The sequence below is a fragment of the Mastomys coucha genome, chromosome X (genome assembly GCF_008632895.1).
Source record: "Mastomys coucha isolate ucsf_1 chromosome X, UCSF_Mcou_1, whole genome shotgun sequence".
NCBI lineage: Eukaryota > Metazoa > Chordata > Mammalia > Rodentia > Muridae > Mastomys > Mastomys coucha.
Genome location: NC_045030.1, coordinates 86613346 through 86637014, shown reverse-complemented (window position 1 = coordinate 86637014; position 23669 = coordinate 86613346). Strand labels below are relative to the sequence as shown.

The 23669-nt window shown below is 37.7% G+C and overlaps 1 protein-coding gene across 1 annotated transcript in view; it reads right to left on the bottom strand.

The window, feature by feature from the left end:
- Nucleotides 1-13082: 13082 nt before the first annotated feature.
- The window catches only part of Dmd (dystrophin), a 2056279-nt gene continuing 2045692 nt past the window's right edge, over nucleotides 13083-23669 (bottom strand). The window contains exons 77-78 of the mRNA XM_031364700.1: nucleotides 20794-20825; nucleotides 13083-15648 (exon numbers count right to left, since the gene is read on the bottom strand). Of these exons, the coding sequence (XP_031220560.1) occupies nucleotides 15637-15648; nucleotides 20794-20825 (44 nt within the window). The 3' untranslated portion in view covers nucleotides 13083-15636. The remainder of the gene's footprint in view (nucleotides 15649-20793; nucleotides 20826-23669) is intronic.

Below are 23669 nucleotides of genomic sequence, written 5' to 3'. Positions count from 1 at the left end.
AGCTTGGGGACTCTTATGGAAGAATATGAGGAATGACTGCAGGCCCAAAATGGGATAGGAATTCTACAGGAAGATCAACAGAGTCAACTAACCTGTACCTTTGGGGATCTCAGAGACTGAATCACCAACTGAAGAACATACATGGGCTGGACCTAGGCCTCTCCATTCATACCTAGTAGATATACAGCTTGTTCTTCATGTGAGTCCAAACAACTAGAGTGAGGGCTATCCCCAAAGCTGTTATTTGTCTGTGGGATAGGTTCTACTAGCTAGGCTGCCTTGTCTGGCCTCTGTGAGAGGAAGTGCCTAGCCTCACAGAGTTGATATGCCAGGGTGGGAGGATATCCAGGGGGTCCCCACCTGCTCAGAGAAAGGGTGACAAGGAAGGGGGCAGTGAGCAGGCTGTAAAGTAAATAACTAAAAATAAATAAATGAATGAATAAATAGAGAATAGAAAAGTTAAACTGTTAGAGAGAAAGAGAGAGGGAAGAGAGAGAGAGAGAGAGAGAGAGAGAGAGAGAGAGAGAGAGAGAGAGAATTCTGCCATCAGATTTAACTTGAATTTAGCTCTTCCTTATGTCTTCACATGCTAGCTTAGTCTGCATATTCTATACTTGCTAGTCTCAGCAATCACACAAGGGAATTTCTTAAAGAAAGTAAATTAATATCAACCAATCATTGTCTCCATTTCTCTCTCTGAATATTTTGTTTATATTAAGAACTCTGACTACATTACTCAAATCTAAAATATTATTTGACCTCTTAGTGAAACAACAATGTATATTTGCTATATCTTGGCTCTGGACTAGGGCATGAAGCCAGAATATCTATATGTATAACTTTAGCTATCATCTACTTTCCCATACCAGATTATGGAAAAGCCAGCAAACAGATTACTTTTTCACCATTAACAACTGTCATAACCAGAGACAGCAAAATGACTCAGATAATGATAGCACTGGTTACCAATCTTGACTTGAATTCAGTCACTGAAACTCATATGGTGGAAGGAAAGCATGATTCTTGCAAAGTTGTTTTCTCAACTACATAAGCGCATGCATACACACACACATGCAGGCAAGCATGCACACATGTGTGTGCACAATTACAATACTAGACTTCCTGACTTTCTGTTTTATAAAAGTGGTGGGAGTATGTCACTAAACAAATGTTACAACTGCACTTGTGTTATTATCACGTTTCTTTGAGAAAAGTATGCATAAGAATATTTATGGATGCATGTACCTAGAATATGGTAGCAGCAATTTTCCTAAGTGCTGGATTATGGGTGATTTTTACTTTTCTTTTCCCTCTATGTATTTTCTGAATATTTCACAGTGAACATATAATCAAAAGGAAAAAAAACAACAAAACACTTCATTCTGAAAGTAAAAAGGAAATGATTTGCTTTTAGACTGCCTCGAAATTGCCCCATGTCAAAATGTCCTGGTTCAAATGGCTGTATCAAAATGTTCTTCATAGCAAAACAATGGCAGCCATAAAATAACCTCCATCCTTCTCCTTGCAGCTTGCTAGTTCATTATGCAATAGGCAGAATGAATGATATTAAAAAAGCATCCATCTGGCTTTAGTGCTTCTGTGCTTATTTTTCCGAGGGTTCCCATTTAGAGCTTAAACAGTGATCAACATAGCACACCTCCCCCACCCCGTCTTGATCTTTGGCCCTTGTTAAGCCTGTCTTTCTTAGACTGTTCCAGTAACATAGTTCCTAAAAGTATCATGATCCATATTTATTCATGACAAAACGTTTGTCTCATTATTGTCACGAGGAAAACAATGTAGATCTTTGCTTGCATAGTGCCTATAATGATATTTACCACAGGTAGGCTGAATGTTTCATCAAGTGAAATATAAATGTTTTAGTGGAATGCTTAAGGTATGTTATGACTGCTAATGAGTTTTCAATCTCCACAGAGGTGTCATTTAAATATTTGAATTCTTACTCTACTAGCCTTGCTCATCAGTTGCACTTTGGATGGATTGAAATGGGAACATACTTTAATCCTAGCACTTGGGAGGCAGAGGCAGGCAGATTTCTGAGTTCGAGACCAGCTTGGTCTACAGAGTGAGTTCTAGGACAGCCAGGGCTACACAGAGAAACCCTGTCTCATAAAACCAAAATAAATAAATAAATAAATGAAAATAAAAATAAAAAATAAATAAATGGGAACAAAATCATAATATATATCATTGTTGTTATGAAAATAAGTGTGCTTAGTTCTTTTCCTCAGTGTGAAAGATTGGCTAGATGTTGACTAACATATTTCCTTTTCATAGGCACCCAGAATGGTGTGTGTGTGTGTGTGTGTGTGTGTGTGTGTGTGTCTATACATACACATGCCTACTTTGTACATGGCTATTTACTGTGGCTGAATTATTTTTCCTTGTAAGATAAATTCAATTCATCTGCCAGTTTTATAAATTTATCTTCTATGCAACTTCACTGTGGTCCATGCAGTAGGATACAAAGGCTTATGAAATGGTAGTATAAGAAAAAGGGACCTTGAACTGGAATCCAGAGTAGAGTTCAACGCGTGCTGGCTTGGGAGACTGAAAGTTTTGTGGTCTGCTTATTAGTGTTATTGACAGCTTCTCCTGACTGTATCATATTTCAGAGAACCTTTTGTAATTTTGGGTTGAGCTGGGCAGCATTTACATGATCATTTTAATTTGACAGTTTAGAATACAAATGTTGAAGTGTATCTTCTTATTCAGCTTCTTCATTTTGTATTTTCCAAATGATTTGAAAGAGAAACATGGAGTAAGATAATGACTATTCAGCAGAAAGCAAAAAATAGTACAGAATACAAATAACTCATAATTAACATAACAATTCTTACTATTAATATGAATCTTTCATTTCTTCTTTTTCATAGTTTAGAAATCAGTTATGTTTAGTAGAAAGCTCCAGATATACTGCCTTTCTAAGGAAAGAGGAATTGTTCATATCTATCAAATCCATGAATATATTATGTGTTTAATCTGTTGATTCATTTATAGAAGAATCAAGTTGAACCAAAAATTAATTGTGACCTACTATGTGGAATGTGTTCCAGAGCAGTGCACTTTTAGGTTGTTATTCAGGTGGGGATGTTGTTGGTGGACTCAGGATATATTGGTAATGTTCATCTGTTAAATAAACTTTGCAAAATGTGACCAGAAATGTGGAATATTTTTATTGGCAATTATAATCCTGGGGCTGCACATGACTTTATTAGACATCTGGCTAATAAATCCATATAGAATCTTTTCATGATCACCACACCACACACTTACTCAGAAGATCAAAATAATTGGAAAGGCTTCATCCAAACAACAGACACAAAGGAGTATCAACAGGGGACTTGTAAATGTAATTATTCTATTCATAGTGAGGATTTGATCTTTGGAAATTTTTCCTGATTTTCACATAGTTGCTTAATACCTCTGCCTGTGCTATTATTACTTTAGTATGACATGATTTGTATCAATAATTTACCACCTAACTCCTTCTGTTTACTAGGAGGTACATAATAGTATATGCACACCCCCTGTGTAACTCCAGACCCTACGCATCTGATCAAAACTTAGTGCAGGTTTATTTTCTGAATATTGATGTTAGTATTTAGACTTGTGATTTTAGAATTAGAAAAGCCACATAGACTTGTAAATTTCAATTAACTTTATGTGCCATAGGTATAACAATAGATAAAGTTTTCCAGCACTCCATCAGTGCATCATATACCATTATTGTTGCTAACCATTTTGAAGAGAAACACAATATGGGAATTAGGGGAAGTAGAGAAAAGAATGGAGACTCTAACATCACTTCAAAGGCACAGGCTTTGACCTGCATTTTCTAAAATGCTAGAAGGGGCCATTGGCGTAAATTGTTACTTGATTTGGAACTGGAGGTCTTGTCATGTGAAAAAGGCCAGGCTGAGACAAGGTACTTAGCCAAATAGATCAGCAAGAGACAAGCCAGAGGATCAAAAGAAGGAAATGTTCATAAGAAAGCCTTTTTATATTCTTGTTTCAGCCTTTATTTTGCCTACATTGCTATCAAACATGACCAAACCCCAAAAGAACTCTGTCCTCCTATAAGAACGTCCAGGAAAAAAAGATGAAGCCACTTGTCTTAGTTATTTTTCTATTGCTGTAATAAAACATGTCCAGAGAAACTTATAAAAGAAAGCATTTAATTTGGCCTATGCTTTCAGATGATTACAGTTCATGATAATGCAGTAAAGGAACCACTGAGAGCTCACATCTTGATCTACAGCCAGGAGACAGACAAAGAACACTGGAAGTCCTACTGGTAGTCTCTTGAAATCTAAAAGCCCACCCTTAGTAATACATCTCTTTCAATGAGGCTATACCTCCTAATTTATTCCAAGCAGTTTTCCCCAACGGAGACCATGTATTCAAATATATGAAGCTATAGGGGACATTCTCAAGCAAACAACCACACCACTACATTTATTCAGAGTAGGAACCATTAAGTTTTTCTTCATATGTCATCACAATACTTTATAAAGAGATTTATTTTTATTTTTAAGTTTCAGGTATGTGGGGTGGTGGTATATGAATGTGAGTGTACAGTTGCCCTTGGAGGCTAGAAGGCAATGGAATCACTGGAGGTGGAGTTACAGGTGATTGTAAGCAGCTGGATCTCATTTCAAAATCTATTATTTATAGCTAGGATAAAGACATAAAATCACTTTAGAGAAGTGACTAGATTCTAGACAAAGTAGGAAGAATATGCAAGGAGAACTTGGATGTGGGCCCTGAGAATGGAACTCTACTCCTCTGTGAGAGCAGTATGTATTCCTAACTGATGAGCTACCTTTTAAGCCACTCAAATTCTTCAAGATCTTATTTTTCTTCACTTTTTTTCCTGTAGAGATGGAAAACAGTTGACCACTCTCTTCAACGAAAAGTGCTAAATCATCTGTCAGATTTTTTCCTTATGTATGAAAATCCTGTTCTCCTCTTTATATATTTCTTGAAGATCTTATTCCCAAGCACAAATGTCTCTGACTCTTTGATGGGATGTCCCTGGGCTGTCACTTGCATTCAGGAACTCCAAACACCACCCATAAAGACAGCACAACTAATGTGCAAGAAAGAGAAGCTGATGAGCAGAATCCTTATATCTCACTATCCCTGTGTTCTCTACAGCCTCCTTCCTACTTCAGTTATTCCCTCTGTGCATGTTTTGCATTCAGAGTCATAGATACTTTGAGACAGTATTGTGAAACTCCCTAGCCTCACAAACTTTACATCCTTTTCAGGAGAGGAGATGACACATAAAATAAATGTGGAAAGAATCATAGTCTGTCAGCTGGTAATAAATGTGAAGTGGAAAAATAAAAGGGTACGATAATGGTTTGGGGTTTCAAATCCAAATAATGGCTAGCATAGATCTGACTGAGACAGTACTCTTTTGGTAACAACTTCAAGGAAATGGGAGATCAGAAGTACACACCACTGGTTTAGAGAATACCAGCAGAGAAAACAGCAAGCATAAAGGTTTTGATGCTATATTTGGATAGCTGTTGAGAAAGTACCAGAAGGCTGGAAGAGAGTGTAATGGAAGGGGAAGGGATAGTGAAGTTCAAGTTAGAGGGCATAGATCCTTGTAGACCTTCACAAGGATGTTTGACTTTTACTTGGCGAAGCCATTGGTTAGTTTTAAGCACAAGAACGGAAATATCAGAATATATTTTAACACGATAATCCTAATTTTTTGAGTTTAGGACAGTCTGAAAAAGGAAAGGATGAAATTTGAAAGAGCAGCTAAAGGCTCTTGTAGTGATTTGGCAGGACTGACTAGCTGTGGTAGATCAGAGTACTCAGAGATGGAAGAAGGGGCCAAACTGTAGCTATATTTTTGAAAAAAAGAGTAAGTAGCCTTTGACAGTGAAGGAACTGCACTTACAAACAAAACAGAATAAAAAGATATTTTAAGGTTGAGGGCTGAGCAACTGGGAAAATGGAGTTTCCATCAGCAGCTTGGGGACACAACTTTTTAGATTGTGACAGAGGAGCAACAGTGGGTAGAAGAGGAACTTGCTCTAAAGGGCTATGTGATCTGTACTTGAAACCATGAGGAGGCATCTGAGTCAACAGTTCTGGAGTGATATATATATAAAATCTTGACTACAGATACAAACCCCGGAGTCAGAATCATGCAAAGTATTAATAGCTTTGAGGTAAGTGGGGCAAGTTTTCTTATTCCAATTTCTATTAGTGTGATGAAAAGGGTTTAGATTGGGTTCTATCAGCAGTTGTCTCTAAGAGGGAACATCTTTACAGGGATAACTCTCTGTGAGCCACTCCTTGCAAGCTCCTCATGACAGGTCTAACCCAAGAGAGTGAGGAGGATATGGCAGGCTAATCAAGCAGCTGAACTGTTCTGGTTGAGACTAAGACTCCAATGGGTTCTAGGGCTGATCTTGAACTGAGATAGCCTTCAGAATTCTTCCCATATTGAGGCAAGAGAACTGGGTTCCTGTTTGCGTCAGTTAGTCATTTTCCCCAGGTGTTCCTCTGTGAAAGGCATTACCTCAGCCACAGACTTCTGTGGCCCAAGGCAAGTACGAACCTGAGAAGGACACAGCTGTGTGCCATCACCCTTTATTCCCAATAGCTGGAATGTGGATTGCCAGAAGCCAAAACAGGGTGTGGTCAGGATGTCTCAGCACCCTAAGAGGTTTGAGCTAGAAAATTGAGACATTGAATTGCTCTAGAGAAGTGACTAGAACCTGGACAAATTAGGAAGACTATGCAAGAACTAATGCCATTAAAATATTGCTAAGTGCTGGTACCTGCCAGTTAAGGAAATTGAAAAGAATCCAGCCTGTTCCCTGGGAGTGAGGAGAATGAGTAATCCTCTCCTGCTTCCCTCAGAAGTATTTGCAAATGTGCTGAGGCTGTTTTGTCACCACTGTGACTGAGGAAACTACAGAGTGATGAATGGTTGGACATAATGAAGGGCTGCACCAAATCAAATATTTAGAAGTCCATGATTTAAGGATCATGCTTACTCACCAGGAATTTTTTTGAAGAGGAAAAGGGTGCTATTAATAATGATGTCAAGACAACAGGCAAAACTGTAGCTCTGAGGGCCCACACAGGTAAAGGAGCTAATTGAACTCAAGAGTGCAGGGCAGCATTTGAGTTATATCCGGAGTTAAGGTTTGGAGCCCACGATTGTCACATTCACTTTGAAAATGAGTTGTCATTGTCCTCCTATGGCCTGTGACAAGATTTCTATCTCAATCACATGAGCAGGATGTTCAATTCTTACATAGATAGGAATTGTTGGGCTAGCAATCTCAAACCTTGTCATGATAAAAGTTCTTCCATAGTGTGGTGACATGCAAGGGTTTATGTGTCATGGTGCCCCAGAACCTGAGTCACTGAAGGACATTTTCACTTAACTTCAGGAGGATAAATGTAATAGGTCTCAGTAGGCTACTCCCAGTGTTGTGAGATTAGATTCAGCAGTCCTACCAAATGCCTATCTGGTACCATATGGATACAATGTGATTGCACTATTGGGAAACCGTCTTTGAATAAATACATCTTGAACATCTAGGGAATTTTAGGGATATCAGAATAAAACTAATATATAAGTTTACTTTTTATTTTTTTTATTGTTTTGCAGGGAAGTGATAGGATCCTGAGCCTCAGCCCTGTTAGACAAGTATAGTACTATGGAGACACACCCCTACCTCCAGTTTTAATACATTTATGTTTAAGTTATGAGTTATCTGTATTTGCTAAAAGAAAAATATTTGCAGTTACATGGCACTCTACCAAATTAGGTAAGTCTTGGATGCTAATTTGTGTGATATGTGTCACCTTACATGTGCTTTCAGAATGAACAATATAAAAAAAGAAAACAGGGAGGGAGCAGAGACTGAGGGAATGGCCAAGTAATAACCAGCCCAAATTGAGACCTATCCCATGGGCAAGCACCAATCCCTGACACTATTAATAATACTCTGCTATGCTTGCAGGCAGGAGCCTAGCATGGCTGTCCTCTGAGAGGCACCACCAAGGAGGTGACTTACAGGGATGCAGAGAGCCATAGCCAAACAGTGGATGGAGCTTGGGGACTCTTCTGGAAGAATAGGAGGAAGGACTGAGGGCCTGAAGAGGATAGGAACTCCATAGGAAGACCAACAGAGTCAACTAACATGGACCCTTGGGATACTTAGAGACCAAACCACCAAACAAAGAACATATACAGGCCTCGCTGCACGTGTGCAGATGTGCAGCTTGGTCTTCATGTGGGTCCTAAACAACTGGAGCAGGGGCTATCCCAAAAGCTGTTGCCTGCCTGTGGGATATGTTCTTCTAGCTGGGCTGCCTTGTCTGGGCTCAGTGGGAGAGGATGAACCTAGTCCCACAGAGACTTGATGTGTGGATTATATCCATGGGGGCCCCCACCCACTCAGAGGAGAAGGATGGGAGGAAGGATTGTGGGAGAGGGTGACTGGGAAGGGTAGTGAGATGGATATAAAATGTAAATAAAAACAAAGCAAGACAATCACTCAAACAAACAAACAAACAAACAAAAAACAGACTCAGGTTATTGTGCCAGGAAAGGGTACTGGCTCCACCCCTTCCCCCCAATGCACCACCATGAGGCAGGACAGTTTTGGTGGTGGGAGAGCCCTGAATGTGTATCCAGGCAAGACTTTATAGTAAGCAGCAAGTAGGGAGTACATGTGTAGACATCTAATTGGAAAGCTACTGTGGCCTTTAACATAATTGGCTGGTGCTGGGAGTCATATCATAAACTTAATTTCTGCTCTCCTCTGCATTGGCAGTTGTTAGGCAGGGGGTGGGCTTGTAACTTGGGGGTTCAGGTTTGTTGGGGGTATAACCTGGAGACACTGGTCTTGTTGAAGGTGTAACCTGGAAATGCTGGTCTTGTTGGGGATTAGCTTAGAGACTGGAGCTAGCGTCACATTTGCTGGGGGGCAACTTGGAAACTAATTATAGGTACCAGTCTGTTAATTTACCTAAATTCAAACTTAGGTCAGGTTCTTTTAAATAGAGTCTGAACTTAAAAGATTTGCCATCTCAAGGTCATACAATATGTAGTGTGGGATCATTCAGAGAACTTCAATGAACTGCAAACTTATTTCTATTCACTTGAATTGAGTGCTAATTTGGGTGGTGGTGAAATACTTCCATGTCAGACATTAGAGGCATAAAAATAAAGCACATTAAACGTACAAAGCATTTGAACAGGGTATTTCAATGTCTCAGTTTGGGCATGTCTACCACAAAAAGGTACTTTATAAAAAATGTCTGTATTTATTCATGGAGAATAAGATTTATATGTTGACTCTACAGATTTGAGAAAAATTATGTTTTAAGATATATATCAAGTGGCGAATTCTCACAGACCCTGCCTTACCTAAGATACCATAGAGAAAAGCTAAAACAGGATAGACAAGCATTGCTTGCCTCCTAGGATGCTGTGGTGAGAAGGCAACATCACTTGTGTAATGTTCCTGCCAAAAATGCATGCCCTAAATCTAATCCTGAGGACACATTCGGCAAACACAAAATGAGGTCATCCTACAGAGTAGCTAGCTTGTGCTTGTAAAAGTGTCAAGGTCTTTAAAGACAGGGAAGACAGGGAAGCTGTTCCAGATCAAAGGAGATTAAAGAAACATGACATCTAAATGTCACGAAATTGTGGAGTAGGTCCTAGGCCAGAAAGAAAGAAAACCACCACGGAACAATAAAACATATGAAGAAAAGTGATATTTGGGTATAGGTAGTCAAGTCAATGATAGGACTATGTGGTGCTAATGCTTTAATGAGTGCACTATGGTTATGCAATAGAACATACTAGCTTTTAGAATGTGGGTAAGAAGTATTTAAGTGTAAATGGATCCTTTACAAATCAGTTGTAGGTGTGTGTGTGTGTAGGTGTGTGTGTGTGATCTCATCTTTCTGTCAAGTGAATCATAAAGTATACAATGTAATTGTAAACAATTGATTCAAAGGGTGCATGAGGGTTTTTGGTACTGTTGTTTCCATTTTTCTTAAGTTTGAATTATTGCAAAATAAAGTTAACAGAAGAGCTAAGTACTTGCACAAATATATATATTACTTATATGTGTATAAAGGCTTTGAGAGTTACTAAGTCTTTTTCTGTACCTAAAAACCACTTCCAGAAATCTCAGACTTCCTATATTCACAATAGTTATTGTGTTTGTTTTGGATTCTCTGGAACGTGTCATCAGTCTGTGCAATAGCAACACCTTGAGATTCAAGAGGCATTGAATGAGTTGTGGTTTCCACTCCCATGGTTTTGCTACTGTAGGAAAGCTTTGAATTCCTTCCTCCACTTAATCTGAAGGAACAATCTTTCTATGTGCAAGTGCTTGCCTTTGTATTCACTCCTCCATTAGAGCATTACAAATGCAGGAAATCCCATCACAGTTCCACACAACACATGCATTCGTCTCGGTGCTTTCCTCCAGACACACATTTTGCTTGCTGGTGCACAATCTGCGCCAGCTTGATCCGCTTTAATTTTGAACTTTATTAATTCTGTCCCCTTCAGCATGTGCAAAGAATAGAATGGAAAGCCAACTGAACTCCTTAGAGTCATCTACACTGTTGTTTCAGATACAGCATAAGGCTGAAGAGTCCTCAGTTGTTATGTTAACAGCTAGTCTGAGTATTGTAGAAAAAGCATGTTTGGATAGTAGAGGAGGGATGTATCATTTATTCAAACAGGCTGACAATGATCTTGGTATGTGGTCTCCTCTATACCCTTTCAATGCAGCAGTCACTCTGGTGGTTTCATTACTCTGCACCCCACCCCAAGTTAGCACGTGATTCCTAGCACAGTTGCCACTTGCACATCACTCTTGAATTGCATCATTTCTTATTATTTTAAAATCATTGGAATTGGTTGTACCATGTATTCAGTTGCCCACAAGCATTTGACCCTGATTGGGGCATTGCTATTCATCTCCTTGTCATCTTCATTGCTAATAGAAGAAGCACAGTGGGACAGAGATTGGAAACGGAGTCTCTGTGGTGGTAGTCATCACCATGTTTGCAGAAACCTCCCGAGACCTCGTTCTGAGACATCATTTATGGTCCCTCACCTACCATTCACATATCCAGAGGTCTTGTGCAATTAACAATTGATAGAGAGATGAAATTCTCTTAAGGAGTAAGGGGCAAATTTCAAGCTGGTTTAATTGCTAAAACAAACAGAAAAAAACCAACTTATCTGTCAAGTTACAATGGTTTGCCTTTGATCCTGCAATTTCATTTGAACCGATGTATACATTTGTATATAAGTGGAATGATGGAACAGGACATGTGTAATATTGTTTGCTACTTTCAATGGCAAAGACTGAAAATGAACATATGCCACAAGAATGCCCTGAATAAAATAGTTTATATATATTAGAATATGTATGACTTGGAAGGAGAGTATGAGAAAACATTTTACAAACTGACAGTGAAATATCTCAAGGGGATGAGAAGATGGCTCAGTAGGTAAAGTGTTTGCCATACAAGCATGATTAAATGAGTTTAAATTCCAAAACACATGTAAAGCCTGGTGCAAATATTCCACGCCTGTAATTACAGTTCTCCTATGGTGAGATGAAAGGCAGAAGAATCCTTAGAAGCTTGCAGGACAACCCACCTGGCATCCAAAGTGGTGAAAAGCAAAGAGACTGTCTCATACCAGGTGAAAGATGAGGAATGACATACATTGTTGTCTTTGGACAATCATAAATGCCTCATAGCACTGCACACTGGGATTAACACATAGCACATGAATGAAGTACATATACACCGTGCTGGGTTTTGTTTTGTTTTCTTGAGACAGTATGTTTTGTTTTGTTTTGTTTTCTTTATACTATGTGGCCTTGGCTGACCCAAGACTCCTGAGGTAGATTTGGCTTGTCTTGACTTTAAGGTGACCTTCCTGCCTTTGTCTTTTGAGTGCTGATATTACAGGGTCTGCACTGTCATGCCTGTATTTTTTAATGTAAATCAATTGTTTTAGTGTCTGAAATAATGGCTTTCATTATGACACTGTCATACATATATGTTGCTGCATTTTCTCTGTACAATCACATTAAGGCAGTGACAGGCCTGTGATTGGACAGGAATAGAGAGATGGAGCTAGAAATGGAGGAGGAAAAAGGGCAGAGAGCTGGAAGGGGGTGAAGATCTTCATCATGGATGCAGAGGAAGATGACGATTCAGACCCCACGTGGTTATAACAACCAAGCTAAGGTTTTTACAAAATGGATTAATTGGGTCAAAACATTGGCTTTATCATTTGGCACTGAAATTATTGTATTGGCATCTTGTAATTGTTATTATTATATAAACCTGATTAGATAATTAAGCCTTAAGAGTCATGCTTTACCTGGTACTAGGCGCTAGATGAATGATTGTAGGGGTTGTAAAGCATTGCATGTGACCAAGATGTTGCTGCTAGCTGGGAGAAAATAGCAAGAACCCGCGAAGACATAGTGTTGTGTCCAGACAGTACTGGCACTAGAATGTGGACCTTCTGGAAAGAGAGTTTGCTGGGTGGATTCATTTATTCTTCCCGCAACACATATATAACATTGTGCCTTGCTCAAATTCCTTCTCACTACCATCATTAATCTATCCTCTCCCCTCAAGAGTCCCCTTGCCCCGCCCAAATAGTCCCTTTTCTGCTTTTATGTTATTGACTTGTGTAGTTAAATGCAGGTTCTATTTATATCATTATATGTGTGCATATATATATATATATATATATATATATATACACACACAGTCTGTATATATTCTTAAGAGTTCTTGAATACATAAATATGTTATGTATTTAGAAATTAAATCAGGGCATGACCTTGCAGCCCCAGCTATTTCAGAGGCTACAGCAGGATGGAACACTTGAATCTAGGAGTTCAAGGGCACCCATGCAATACAGTGATACCCTCCACCCCAAAAGAAAAATGCATAGAAAGAGAAATGAAGTAACTTAAAAGAAAAAAATAAACTACAACAGTCCAACCAACAGGTCTTTTTTTTGTAACATAACTGCGTGCTTTATTGAGATACACAGTAAAGCAGTAATATAATACAATAGTAAGGCATATATTTGGTGAAGTCTGATATGTTGTGAAAATGCAGTAAAACTGAAGTTTAAAAAAATAATTAGTAAATGTTACAGTGTTGGTGTTAAAACACAATCTATTATGATACTCAAGTAAGAATCCAGTACCTGGAGACAATGATGATACATGCCATGTGATGATTATGCTTCAGTTACACTGATTATGATTTACAGTTTAATACTTGGTGGTTATAAAGAACATGAAATGATGTCCAAATTATGCTTAAAATCAGCAATAAAGCTCTCAGTTTTTATTCAAATATTTTGACAGATTCACTCCAGAACTAATATCTAAAAGATAAAATGAAAAGATTAAAACAAAACTATGCACTCTATCTACCTTGGATTTTAGAATAAAACTTAAAACTTCTTAGTAGGATGGAAAGGAACCCCTTGTTTTAAATCTTGGTGAAAACAAACCCTTGGATAAAGAAAATGCCCAGTGCCACATAAAGGAGAGAGAAAAAGCAAGACCAGAACCAAATTTCAATTTGTTATCTTAGAGCTTTGGGTTTTCTTTTGGAAATTATAAATGAAAAAAGGAGACTGGTGTCCACACAACAAACAAGTGGTGAAGTTGTGAAATTAGGTGTGCACAATTACCAGGAACACCCCAAAACCAAAGTGAGGTAGAAATAGCATGAGAAGCTGTGTTTGATGTTAAGTACAATTAATAATGGATGAAACTCACTCGCTAGAAGTTAATTACACTTGAAGTTAGAGGTAACAGATTTGCAAAATAATAGGACAGTGATTTCTATTGAGAGAATGCTCTTTAGATGCTAAGAGGGATAAACTGACATGAGAGGAAGTAAAGCTTTTCCTACCAGTCCTTAGCTTTCTGTTTCACCTTTTCTCCTGGTTCAATGACTTGCATTTGCTTAGACACTTCAGCCCATCAAACATACCAGAGAGTCTGGAGAGGCTTTTGCTCTCGAAACTTTCCAACTGCTGTGCCTTCTCACTCACAAACCTGTGTAGAGTTACTTGCATGAAAACCAATGCAAAGGAGACAAATGCAGTTGATGGGCGTCTGGATTGATATTCACCAGGGTCACAATGTGATTGGGTTACTTTCTTACCAATAATCCTAAGTCTTGCAGCATTTAAAAAAATCATCACAATGAAAAAAAACCCAAAAATCTAAAATCTAAAATTCATCATCATCATCAACAACAACAACAACAAAACCACCCACTTCAGGTTGAGTTTACGAAGAGGGTAGAACAATTTAGTTGTAATTATAGAGATGTTTATATGTATAGTTGTGAATATTCATCCATTCTTTTACAGAGTTGTTGCTCCCCTCATAAGAATTGACTGAGGAGCTACAACCTTTAGCTCCTACCATCTTCCTCCTCCTGCTTGGGAATTAAAAATGTCTTCTGATGTTCTATTGTAGAAACATCATTAAATCTAACCCAGCAGTAGGAAGTTGAGTATATCAACCAACAAAATACTATGATATAGTAAGTCCTGTGTATTCATTCGCATGTTCCTTTAAAAAAATGAATGTTCTAGCTGTCAGTGGAAAGTTTAAAACTAGAAACATCTGGAGCCATAGACAATATTTTACTGTGGTAGTATTCTCCTGGCTTCGCGCTCCAGGGAAAATTCACTCTTGCCCAAGCAGATGAGTCCAGATGACTAGAAGCAATTTATTTCCATTAGGAAGTGGCAAGAACATTTGAAGAAGTAATTTCATATCTATTTATCTATATACCTATAGTATTTATATACTTGTAGACATATAGATGTATAAAATGAAAGCCCATAGCCAGCCCCACTCAGTCAACAATTCTCAAAAGAGCAATATGAAGCAGTTATATGGTGGGGTTCAAGGAACTCCTATCTTTAATATGCAAGAAAAAGAAAAAAACATCATGAATTCCATATGAATACCACGCTAAAGTAATGCAAAACAATGTGCTGCCTCAGTGAGTGTGTGTGTGTGTGTGTGTGTCTGTGTGTATGTGTGTATGTCTGTGTGTGCATGTGTGTCTGTGTGTGTGTTTAGGGGTTTTTATAAACAACTTTTTTTTATAAAGCACACTTTAGTTTACAATCTTTCTTTATAACTGTTATAAATTTTTAAACAACCCAAAATGCGTTCCATATAAAGAAATGGCAAGTTATTTAGCTATCAAGATTTTACATGTTTTCTTTTAACTTTTTTGTACAATTGCATAGACGTGTAAAACCTGCCATTGTTAACAAAACAATAACAGACTTAGAAACTACTGAAATCTACAGTATAGTACCACTACCCTTCACAAAAATATAGATTTTATTTCTTGTAAACTCTTACTGTCTAATCCTCTTTGTTGTACGAATATTATAAAAACCATGCGGGAATCAGGAGTTGTAAAACATTTATTCTGCTCCTTCTTCATCTGTCATGACTGAAACTAAGGACTCCATCGCTCTGCCCAAATCATCTGCCATGTGGAAAAGGCTTCCTACATTGTGTCCTGGAAAACAAAGAGAAAGAAAGGGTTTACAGAGTGTGCAGGTATTGTACCCCTGGTTGCCACTATGGGGAGTCATTACCATTTCAGGAAAAGACAACACAGAAGCTGCATTGAAGGTATACAGAACACAGTCCATTTTTACCCACTTCTAACAAGAAGCAAAGCCTTGTTAATGAAGCAATGCATGGTGTTAGTATTTAGCTTAATGCTGGATCAGCACGATGTCATTTGATGGGGAAAAATGTAAATTGATGCATTCATCTTCCTAACACATCTCAAAGGGACTTCATAGACAGGTACAAGGCTCTCATCACCAAGAAAGATGTACAATGGCACACACTTTTCACACTTTGTTGTATTTATTATAGTTGTGTTTATTCTGTTGTATATTCTATACTTTTACTATCAAATCACTACCACCTTCTCTGCCTGCTAAAATCACCATTACCAGCACAGTGACCCTGACTACCACATAAAATTGTCATTTACTGGCTGCTTCAAGCCTGTGAAGAATAACCATGCTATGGTGGACATGACTATTTTCTTTCTGCTTTTACTTGGGCTGAAAAATAAATTCTTGATTCGACCTTTTTGTACACTGCTCCCATATAAATTAGAAAGCTTCATAATAAAAACCACTTTATGCTCCAAATTACTCTGCAGCCTAATTATAATATGACCTACGTGTAGTACAAAGATTTGGAGATCCATCTCTGCTCGACTACTAAATGAGGGTTAACTATCAAAATAGCCCTTTCATAATAATATGGCATGACCTGGCATTTATCCCCCAACATGGGATCAAGAGCATAATATCTGTGGGTACACTAGCAAAACTAACACCTGGAGTAAAATAATCTGAGATGTACTCTACAGCTCTCTTTTTGGTATATGTCCCATATATTATGAGTCTTCCTTTAATTCTTCAACCTTGGTAAGTCATTCTCTTTTTCAAGTATTGCTCTTGGAAATGAGATACTTTATTAGGCCACTACTACCTTCCTACATATCAGCTGAATAGAGTCTCACAATTGCTAAAATCCCAATCAAATGTAAAGATAAACCAGAACATGTATTCTGTTTTAATGTTTATTTCAAGAGATATATATGTTAAACAAAATATGGAAGAATTAGAAGATTCATGAGCAAGCACTTATATAATAATGGTACCAGATAAATTCAAGATTTATTAAATGTTTAATGCCACTGAAGCATTTATATTAAGATGGCTAAGTTTGTAAATCTCTTTGAATTTTATTACTGCAGAGAATTTCGTCAAGGGCTAATGAGTTTTAAAAAATTTCTTTGGATTTTGGTTGAGACTCAAATGCTAAAATGTTTAACAGAGCATATGTCCTATTCATAAAGTAGGCCAATGTCAGTAAAAACTGAAATCACATACATATATATGTATATATATATATAAATACACAAATATATATATAAACATATATATGTATATATAAATATATATATGAACATATATATATATGTGTGTGTGTGTGTGTTCATTCAACATAGGAAAACCAAGTATAGTAGTGTATGCCTGTAATCCTGGTACTCTAGAAGAAGATGTCAAATTCAAGGCCACCATTGGGTTACACAGTGAGATTACCATCTTTAAAAAACAACCAACAAATGAAAAATGCAAACAAAAATTCAGGAAGTCATAGTGCGTTCCTTTGTCGTTCTGTGAATTTCAGAGTGCAAACACACTCGTGATATTCAGAGCTTGGAGGGAGTCCCCTCTACTTTTCACTGTACAGCAGCCCTGCGCGAGCTGCACAATTACTCACACACACTTCAAAGTAGATGGAGTAAATGCAACTTTTGGATTATTAGCAAGCTTACCAAAGCCAGGGAGGCAGAGGCAGGTGGATTTCTGAGTTCAAGGCCAGCCTGGTCTACAGAGTGAGTTCTAGGACAGCCAGCGCTACACAGAAAAACCCTGTCTTGGAAAAAACCAAAAATAAATAAATAAATAAATAAATAAATAGATCAAAGCCAGTAATAAATATTCTACTAACCTGGCTGTGAATAGGATGCTAAACATACCTTATGACACACATCTGACTCAAGGATACTACCTAGTAGCTAGATGAGACATTTTAAGATATAAACAGAATAGGGAATACTTTGGTTTTTTTCTCATCAATTTGCAGATAATCAAAACTAACTTTTAAAGGCTATTGGTTAGGGAGTATATATTGCAGTTTAAAAGGTAGTAAACTAAATAATTGTACTGATAGTCTATATCTCCTAGGGATACTTCTAGTCTTTAAAATAGAGTTTCGTTATTACCTGGAAGAAACACTTGACTATCTTGAAGTATTTGTTCTAGGGAGTATCTGCAATTCAAAACTTTGTCAGCAGAAATAAAGGTTCATTATTCTTAATATACTACACATACTAGCATAAAATGTTGGGTTGTATTAACCTGCTTAAGCTGTTTAGTGCTGGTAAGAGTCTTTATGATGATCCTTATGCAAAAAAAAAATAAGAACTTTTTAGAGAAGGCTTGCTATTTCAACATTACATTATGGCATTATATATTTGGTAATATAATAAATACCCATTTCATTAGAATAATGATTCTAATTTTATTGAAGTTTTATTGGATACAGAAAGCAAGCAAAAATAAAACCAAAATCATTATCTTTGACAAAATACTGACCCAAAGAGTTAAATCTCAATCCACTGGAGGGCTAAAACAAGGATGTAGGACATAAATTTACATGTATCATGGTTATACTATCTTTTGCGTAATGGAAGGTACAGTGAGGTCATTAACTGTACTTGACAAAAATATAAAGATAACATCCAAATATCATACTATAAATGCAAGAGCTCCAAAAGCAGCCAGGAATCAAGCAATAGCAATGGGCTTTGGGCACAGTGTGACACAAAAATACGTCTATAGAAAGTATTAATTTAATCCGTTCTTAAGCAAGGATTATTGAACACAAAGGCACCATGGGCTGAACATTAGGACAGTTTTATGTGTTTCCAAGTTGGCACTAACTGCAACACATTTAGTCTCACATGCCACCACTGCCTAAGGGAGTTGTTTTCCACAGTGATTGGAATTGAGACTTTCTGGCAAAGATCCAAGACCTCAACAGCAATCTGGCACTCTTTTTTTTTTTTTTTTTTTTTTTTTTTTTTAAATACAATTCCCAAATAAATGGTTAGCATTCAATTGGCCAAAGAAAAGCGAGACTACCACAGCAAAATAGGCTTATCTTTTCCTCTCTGTAACTTCATCTCTGAAAATAAAATATTTGGCCTTAACGTGAGTTTAGGGTGTTTTCATAGCTATATGTTACTATAGCTGTGATACTGTTGTGACATCTGGGAGCCAATCTCACTATCCTGCATCTCGGGTAGTAGTCACTGATTCAATTCAATCTACTGGACTTTAAAAATATTTATTCATGAATAAAACATGCTCAGGAACTTAACGTTAGGGTACATTTCTTTTCCACAAAACAATGTTAAAACTGAAGGTGGGCACTTACCATTAAAATTAACCAAGAAGTCACAAAGACTAAGTACATGAGTCAGGAGCATTCAATGCATCACTGATTCAAATTTTCTGAACTTCTCCTCCCTGGAATTCTCTTCCCACTTTTTGAAAGGACATCAGTGTAGACATACTGAGAACCATGACATTTATTATAATTGCATAGGATTGACAGAATTTCTAGTATGGCTACTTAGTTTTTTTTAAAATATTTATACTATTTTCTAATGTTTTTTAACTATGTGTACTTGTTAGAGGTGGTATTTGTAGGTGCCCACGGAGGCTTATTGGTTCCCTTGAAGATGGAGTTACAGGTGGATTTGAGCCTCGGGATAACAAACAGTATTGGGAATTGAACGTGGGTCCTCTGCAAGAGCACTTAATTGCTGAGCCATCTCTCCAGCCACATGACTGCTTATGTTTAAATGTATCAGTGCCTACTTGAATATCTCTGTGCTAAAGATGCAGATAATATGCAAGATCATTCTACCTGTCCAGCTTATCTCTCAGAACAGCACATGCCATTGGCATCTCTTAGGAGAGCTTGCCTGACTCCCTCCTTCACATGAAAATCTTGGTTAGGGCAATCTTATTCTACTTGGACTGACACTTAATACATTTGTCACTCAGTGGTCACTGGAGTAGGTAAGTCCATGTTCAGATAATAGTATAAGATGAAGAAGCAGCTTTCACTGTAAAAACTCAAAGTATATTCAGTGTTAATGCTGTACCTTACTCATTTCAACCCTTTAAAAGATTGAAAAAACACATCAAATCCCCAACATTCATTTTTTAACCTAATGGGTTACTATTCTGTTTGGATCCAAATGCCAAATAAAAAAGCCAGTCTTCTAAAGGGAATGTTGAGACGATGTAGCCTTTTCAGCACTGAGGCTACTAATGTCGCTTTGAAGCCATACTTCCTGGATTTCTCCTTTGGCTCTGCCACTCTGGACACTTTGCTTACACATTCTGTGATTCAGTTACCTTAAGTATGAAAAATAGAGTTCAGAAGAATACCTACCTCAAAGGTTTGTCATGAAGATTACACGATAGGAAAATAAATGGCAACTGCCCACAACAGTGCTTGGCACACAATACATGCTCAAACAAACCTTAGCTAAAATGGAAATGAAGAAGTGTAGGAACCAGGAAAAGAGGAGAAAAACAAAACAAAATAAAAGGTAGTAATCATCTCAGAATAATAAAACCCAAAGACCCTGGCAGAAAATGCTCAGGTTCTGGAAATGGAAGGAAGCTTTATGATTCATCAATAATGTTCAAGGTGAAACTTATTTTGAATATTCTGTTTGTGGTACAGATGACAACAGGTGTGAACTGTAAGATTCCAACCTAGGCACTAGAAAGGATTGCCATATTTGAGAGACTCCAGTTGCCCCCACCCCTGCTGCTGTCGTCATGGAGATGACAACAGCAATGAACATTTGAGGAATTCTCCTCATGAGTTGCAAGTGGAGAGGCGGCTTCCATCCTCACATGATGACAGAATGTGTATTACACACATGCGCGTGCGCACACACACAGTTCTTACACAAAGGCCAGACACAGAAAGCAGGATGAGACAGACAGAAGCCATGGCTGTGAGCCCGAGTCTCACTAACCTCTCTCATTGGCTTTCCAGGGGCATTTCTTCCTTTAATAATAGAGAGAGGAAGAGGCAGATAGATCAGAAAGGAAAAATAAAACACGCATAAATATACAGTTTTATATACAAATTTGCTTCTTTTTCCAAACAGATATTGAGGTGACAATTCATTTACTCCCTTAGAGGAAAAAAAATAATAAAGAAACAGAAAATCCCACAGACACATCTAGTCAAATAACCTTTACATACACTTAAAATCAGTGTAAACAGATAACAGGACCCAAAAGACATAATTTGTAGTATCCATAAATTTCACACATTAAACTGGATGAAAATCACACAGAATAGGAATTTGACAAATGGGGCCATTGTTTTCAAGGGCAATGATAATAGGATCTCAAGCTTGACATTCAGTAGTCTCATAATCTATTTTTGACTTGACAATCGATGTATTAAAACATCAAAAGTTACTGATTGTGGGTCAAAGCAGGACCCCACAGAAGCCATGGCCTCTATACGCTAGGGAATAGTTTGTCCTGTCTTCTCGTAGAGGAGCGTGTGCTGATGGGGCCAGTTTGGGAGTAATCTGGATACTAGTACTACCTCTACAGTGGCTCTCCACCTTCAGAATGATGCAACCCCTTATGTAGTTCCTCATGTGGTAGAGACCCCAACCACAAAAGTATTTTGTTATTACTTCATAACAGTAATTTTACTAGTTATAAATCATAATGTCGATATATGATATGTAGAATATCTGATATGCAACTTCTGTGAAAGGATCCTTTGACCCCAAAAGGGTTTGCTACCCACAGGTTGGGAACTGCTGCCTTAGATGTTACATTCCAAAGTTTACTTTTAGACTTCAGAACATTAGCAAGGACAGAGTTGTAAGAGAACTATATGATTTACTTTCAAAATGTTATTGTGACCAAGGTTATAGATCTTTATTAATTTTATACTGAGCTATATTCAGGTAATTGTCAACTGGTTATTGCTGAAAATGATGCAGTTATCAGTATTTGATCTATCCTGAGTACTTTTTCAGAATTCATATTGTATGAAACCCTAATTTCTCTCCAAATCTTCTGTTGACACCTAGTTATCTATAAGCTCAAAAGAAAAAGCCTCAAAAGAAAAGAAAAGGCCTCTTTTCTCCAGCTAGAAATCAATGTTTTTCACTGTACTAAAGATAGTTCCTCACTGACAAAATACAAATTCCTTGGTTGCAACATTTTAAAATGCAAGTATCCACTTGAAGTTTTTATTTCATAAATATGTCCTTTAGAATGTTTCCATAGATCTTTAGCTAGGGTGTCCTTCTGGCGATGTGGTATGTTATCAGGAAATGAATCACAAGAAAAGGGAGGTGTGTTGGGGCAGGCCTAGGTATAAATCAGGGGCTTAGTTGGGTCTGGGGAAGTCTAGTTTCCTGAAGCAACAAGAATTTGAGATTATTGACTGGAACTCATGGATTCAGAGAAAGAATTGAGAAAAATTATTGTCTTCTAGGTGCCCTCAGCTTTCTTAGCTCACTAGTGGTTTAAGAAAAAGCAAAGAGTTAGGATTTAAGGTTGATAATCATTTTGGGGTTTCTATTTTACTACTACTCAAACATGATTCAAATGGCTCTACCTTCCTGAATGTGCAGGCTTTCTGCTGTACAGATATACATGCACAAAACAATGCATCTCCGCAGCTTTGCTGATCTGGAAAGCTGAGCCATGTAGCTTACAGGTGTGCACATGTAAGGAGTCTGAATGGACACAAGAGAAAAGCAAAGTACGGCTGACCGAACTTTCTCCACATAGTCCTTTCTGCAAAGTCCTTTGGACTAGGTGGTTAAATACTTCCAGATTTATGAGCCACATAGTCACTGTAGCAACTACTCAACATGGTAACTACTACTATGCTTTTAGAGAAACCATGAGTTCTATACAAATGAATGGATATGGCTATGTCCCAATAACCTTCATTCCTATAAATAGTAGTGGGCCTGACGGGGCTCAAAATTTGTAGATTGTGGGTCTCTAGTATAAACGGCTAATTTACCATACCCTTTGTGGGTGTGGCTAGGAAACGCTGGTGCATGCTGGGTGGTGGTGGTATCTTATGCTTCTGCCTTACTTGTAAAAACTGGATTTTATTTTATGTGCATGGGTATTTTGCCTGTATGTATGTCTCTGTACTACATGCATGTCTGGTACCTGCAGAGTCCAGAATTAGGGCATTGGATACCCCTGAAACTGGCATTATGCAAGATTGTGAGTCACCATATAGGTGCTGGGAATCAAACCCAAATTCTCTGGAAAAGAACCCAATGTTCTTATCTGCTGAGCTGTTTCCCCAGACCCTGTCCACCTTTTTGTTTGTTTTGTTTTTTAATGCTGGGGATTGAACTCAGGTGCTTGTTTATGCTAAGCATGTGCTCCAGCAATGACCTACACCTTCTATTTTGTTTAATTTTTTTTTATTTCTTGCCCATAAAAGAGCTACAGAAGAAAATTTCAATATTAAAAAATAGCCGGTTTTAAAAAGCTGTTTTCGAGGTTAGTTATCTTGGGGCATTTGGCAGAATGTATGTGAGCTTATGTGGGCAGCAGTAGCATAAACAGAAAAAAAAGATACCATGGGCTGTTAGTGGTAATATTCTCGAGAATAGATCAGTAAGCATGAAATTTTAGAGGTAGAAGAAATCCTAAAATAGGAGTATTTTCTTGATTTTCTTATGCACTAAGATTGTCTTATATGATATTGTTTTTTTAGTCTGTTTAAGGGAGCACTTCATTTTAGAAAGTCCTATACCACATCACTAAGAAAGCACTTCTTTCATTAATGTGCATCCTTGTACAAAGAAATCGACATTTGAAGACCACTAACTGATCAGAGACA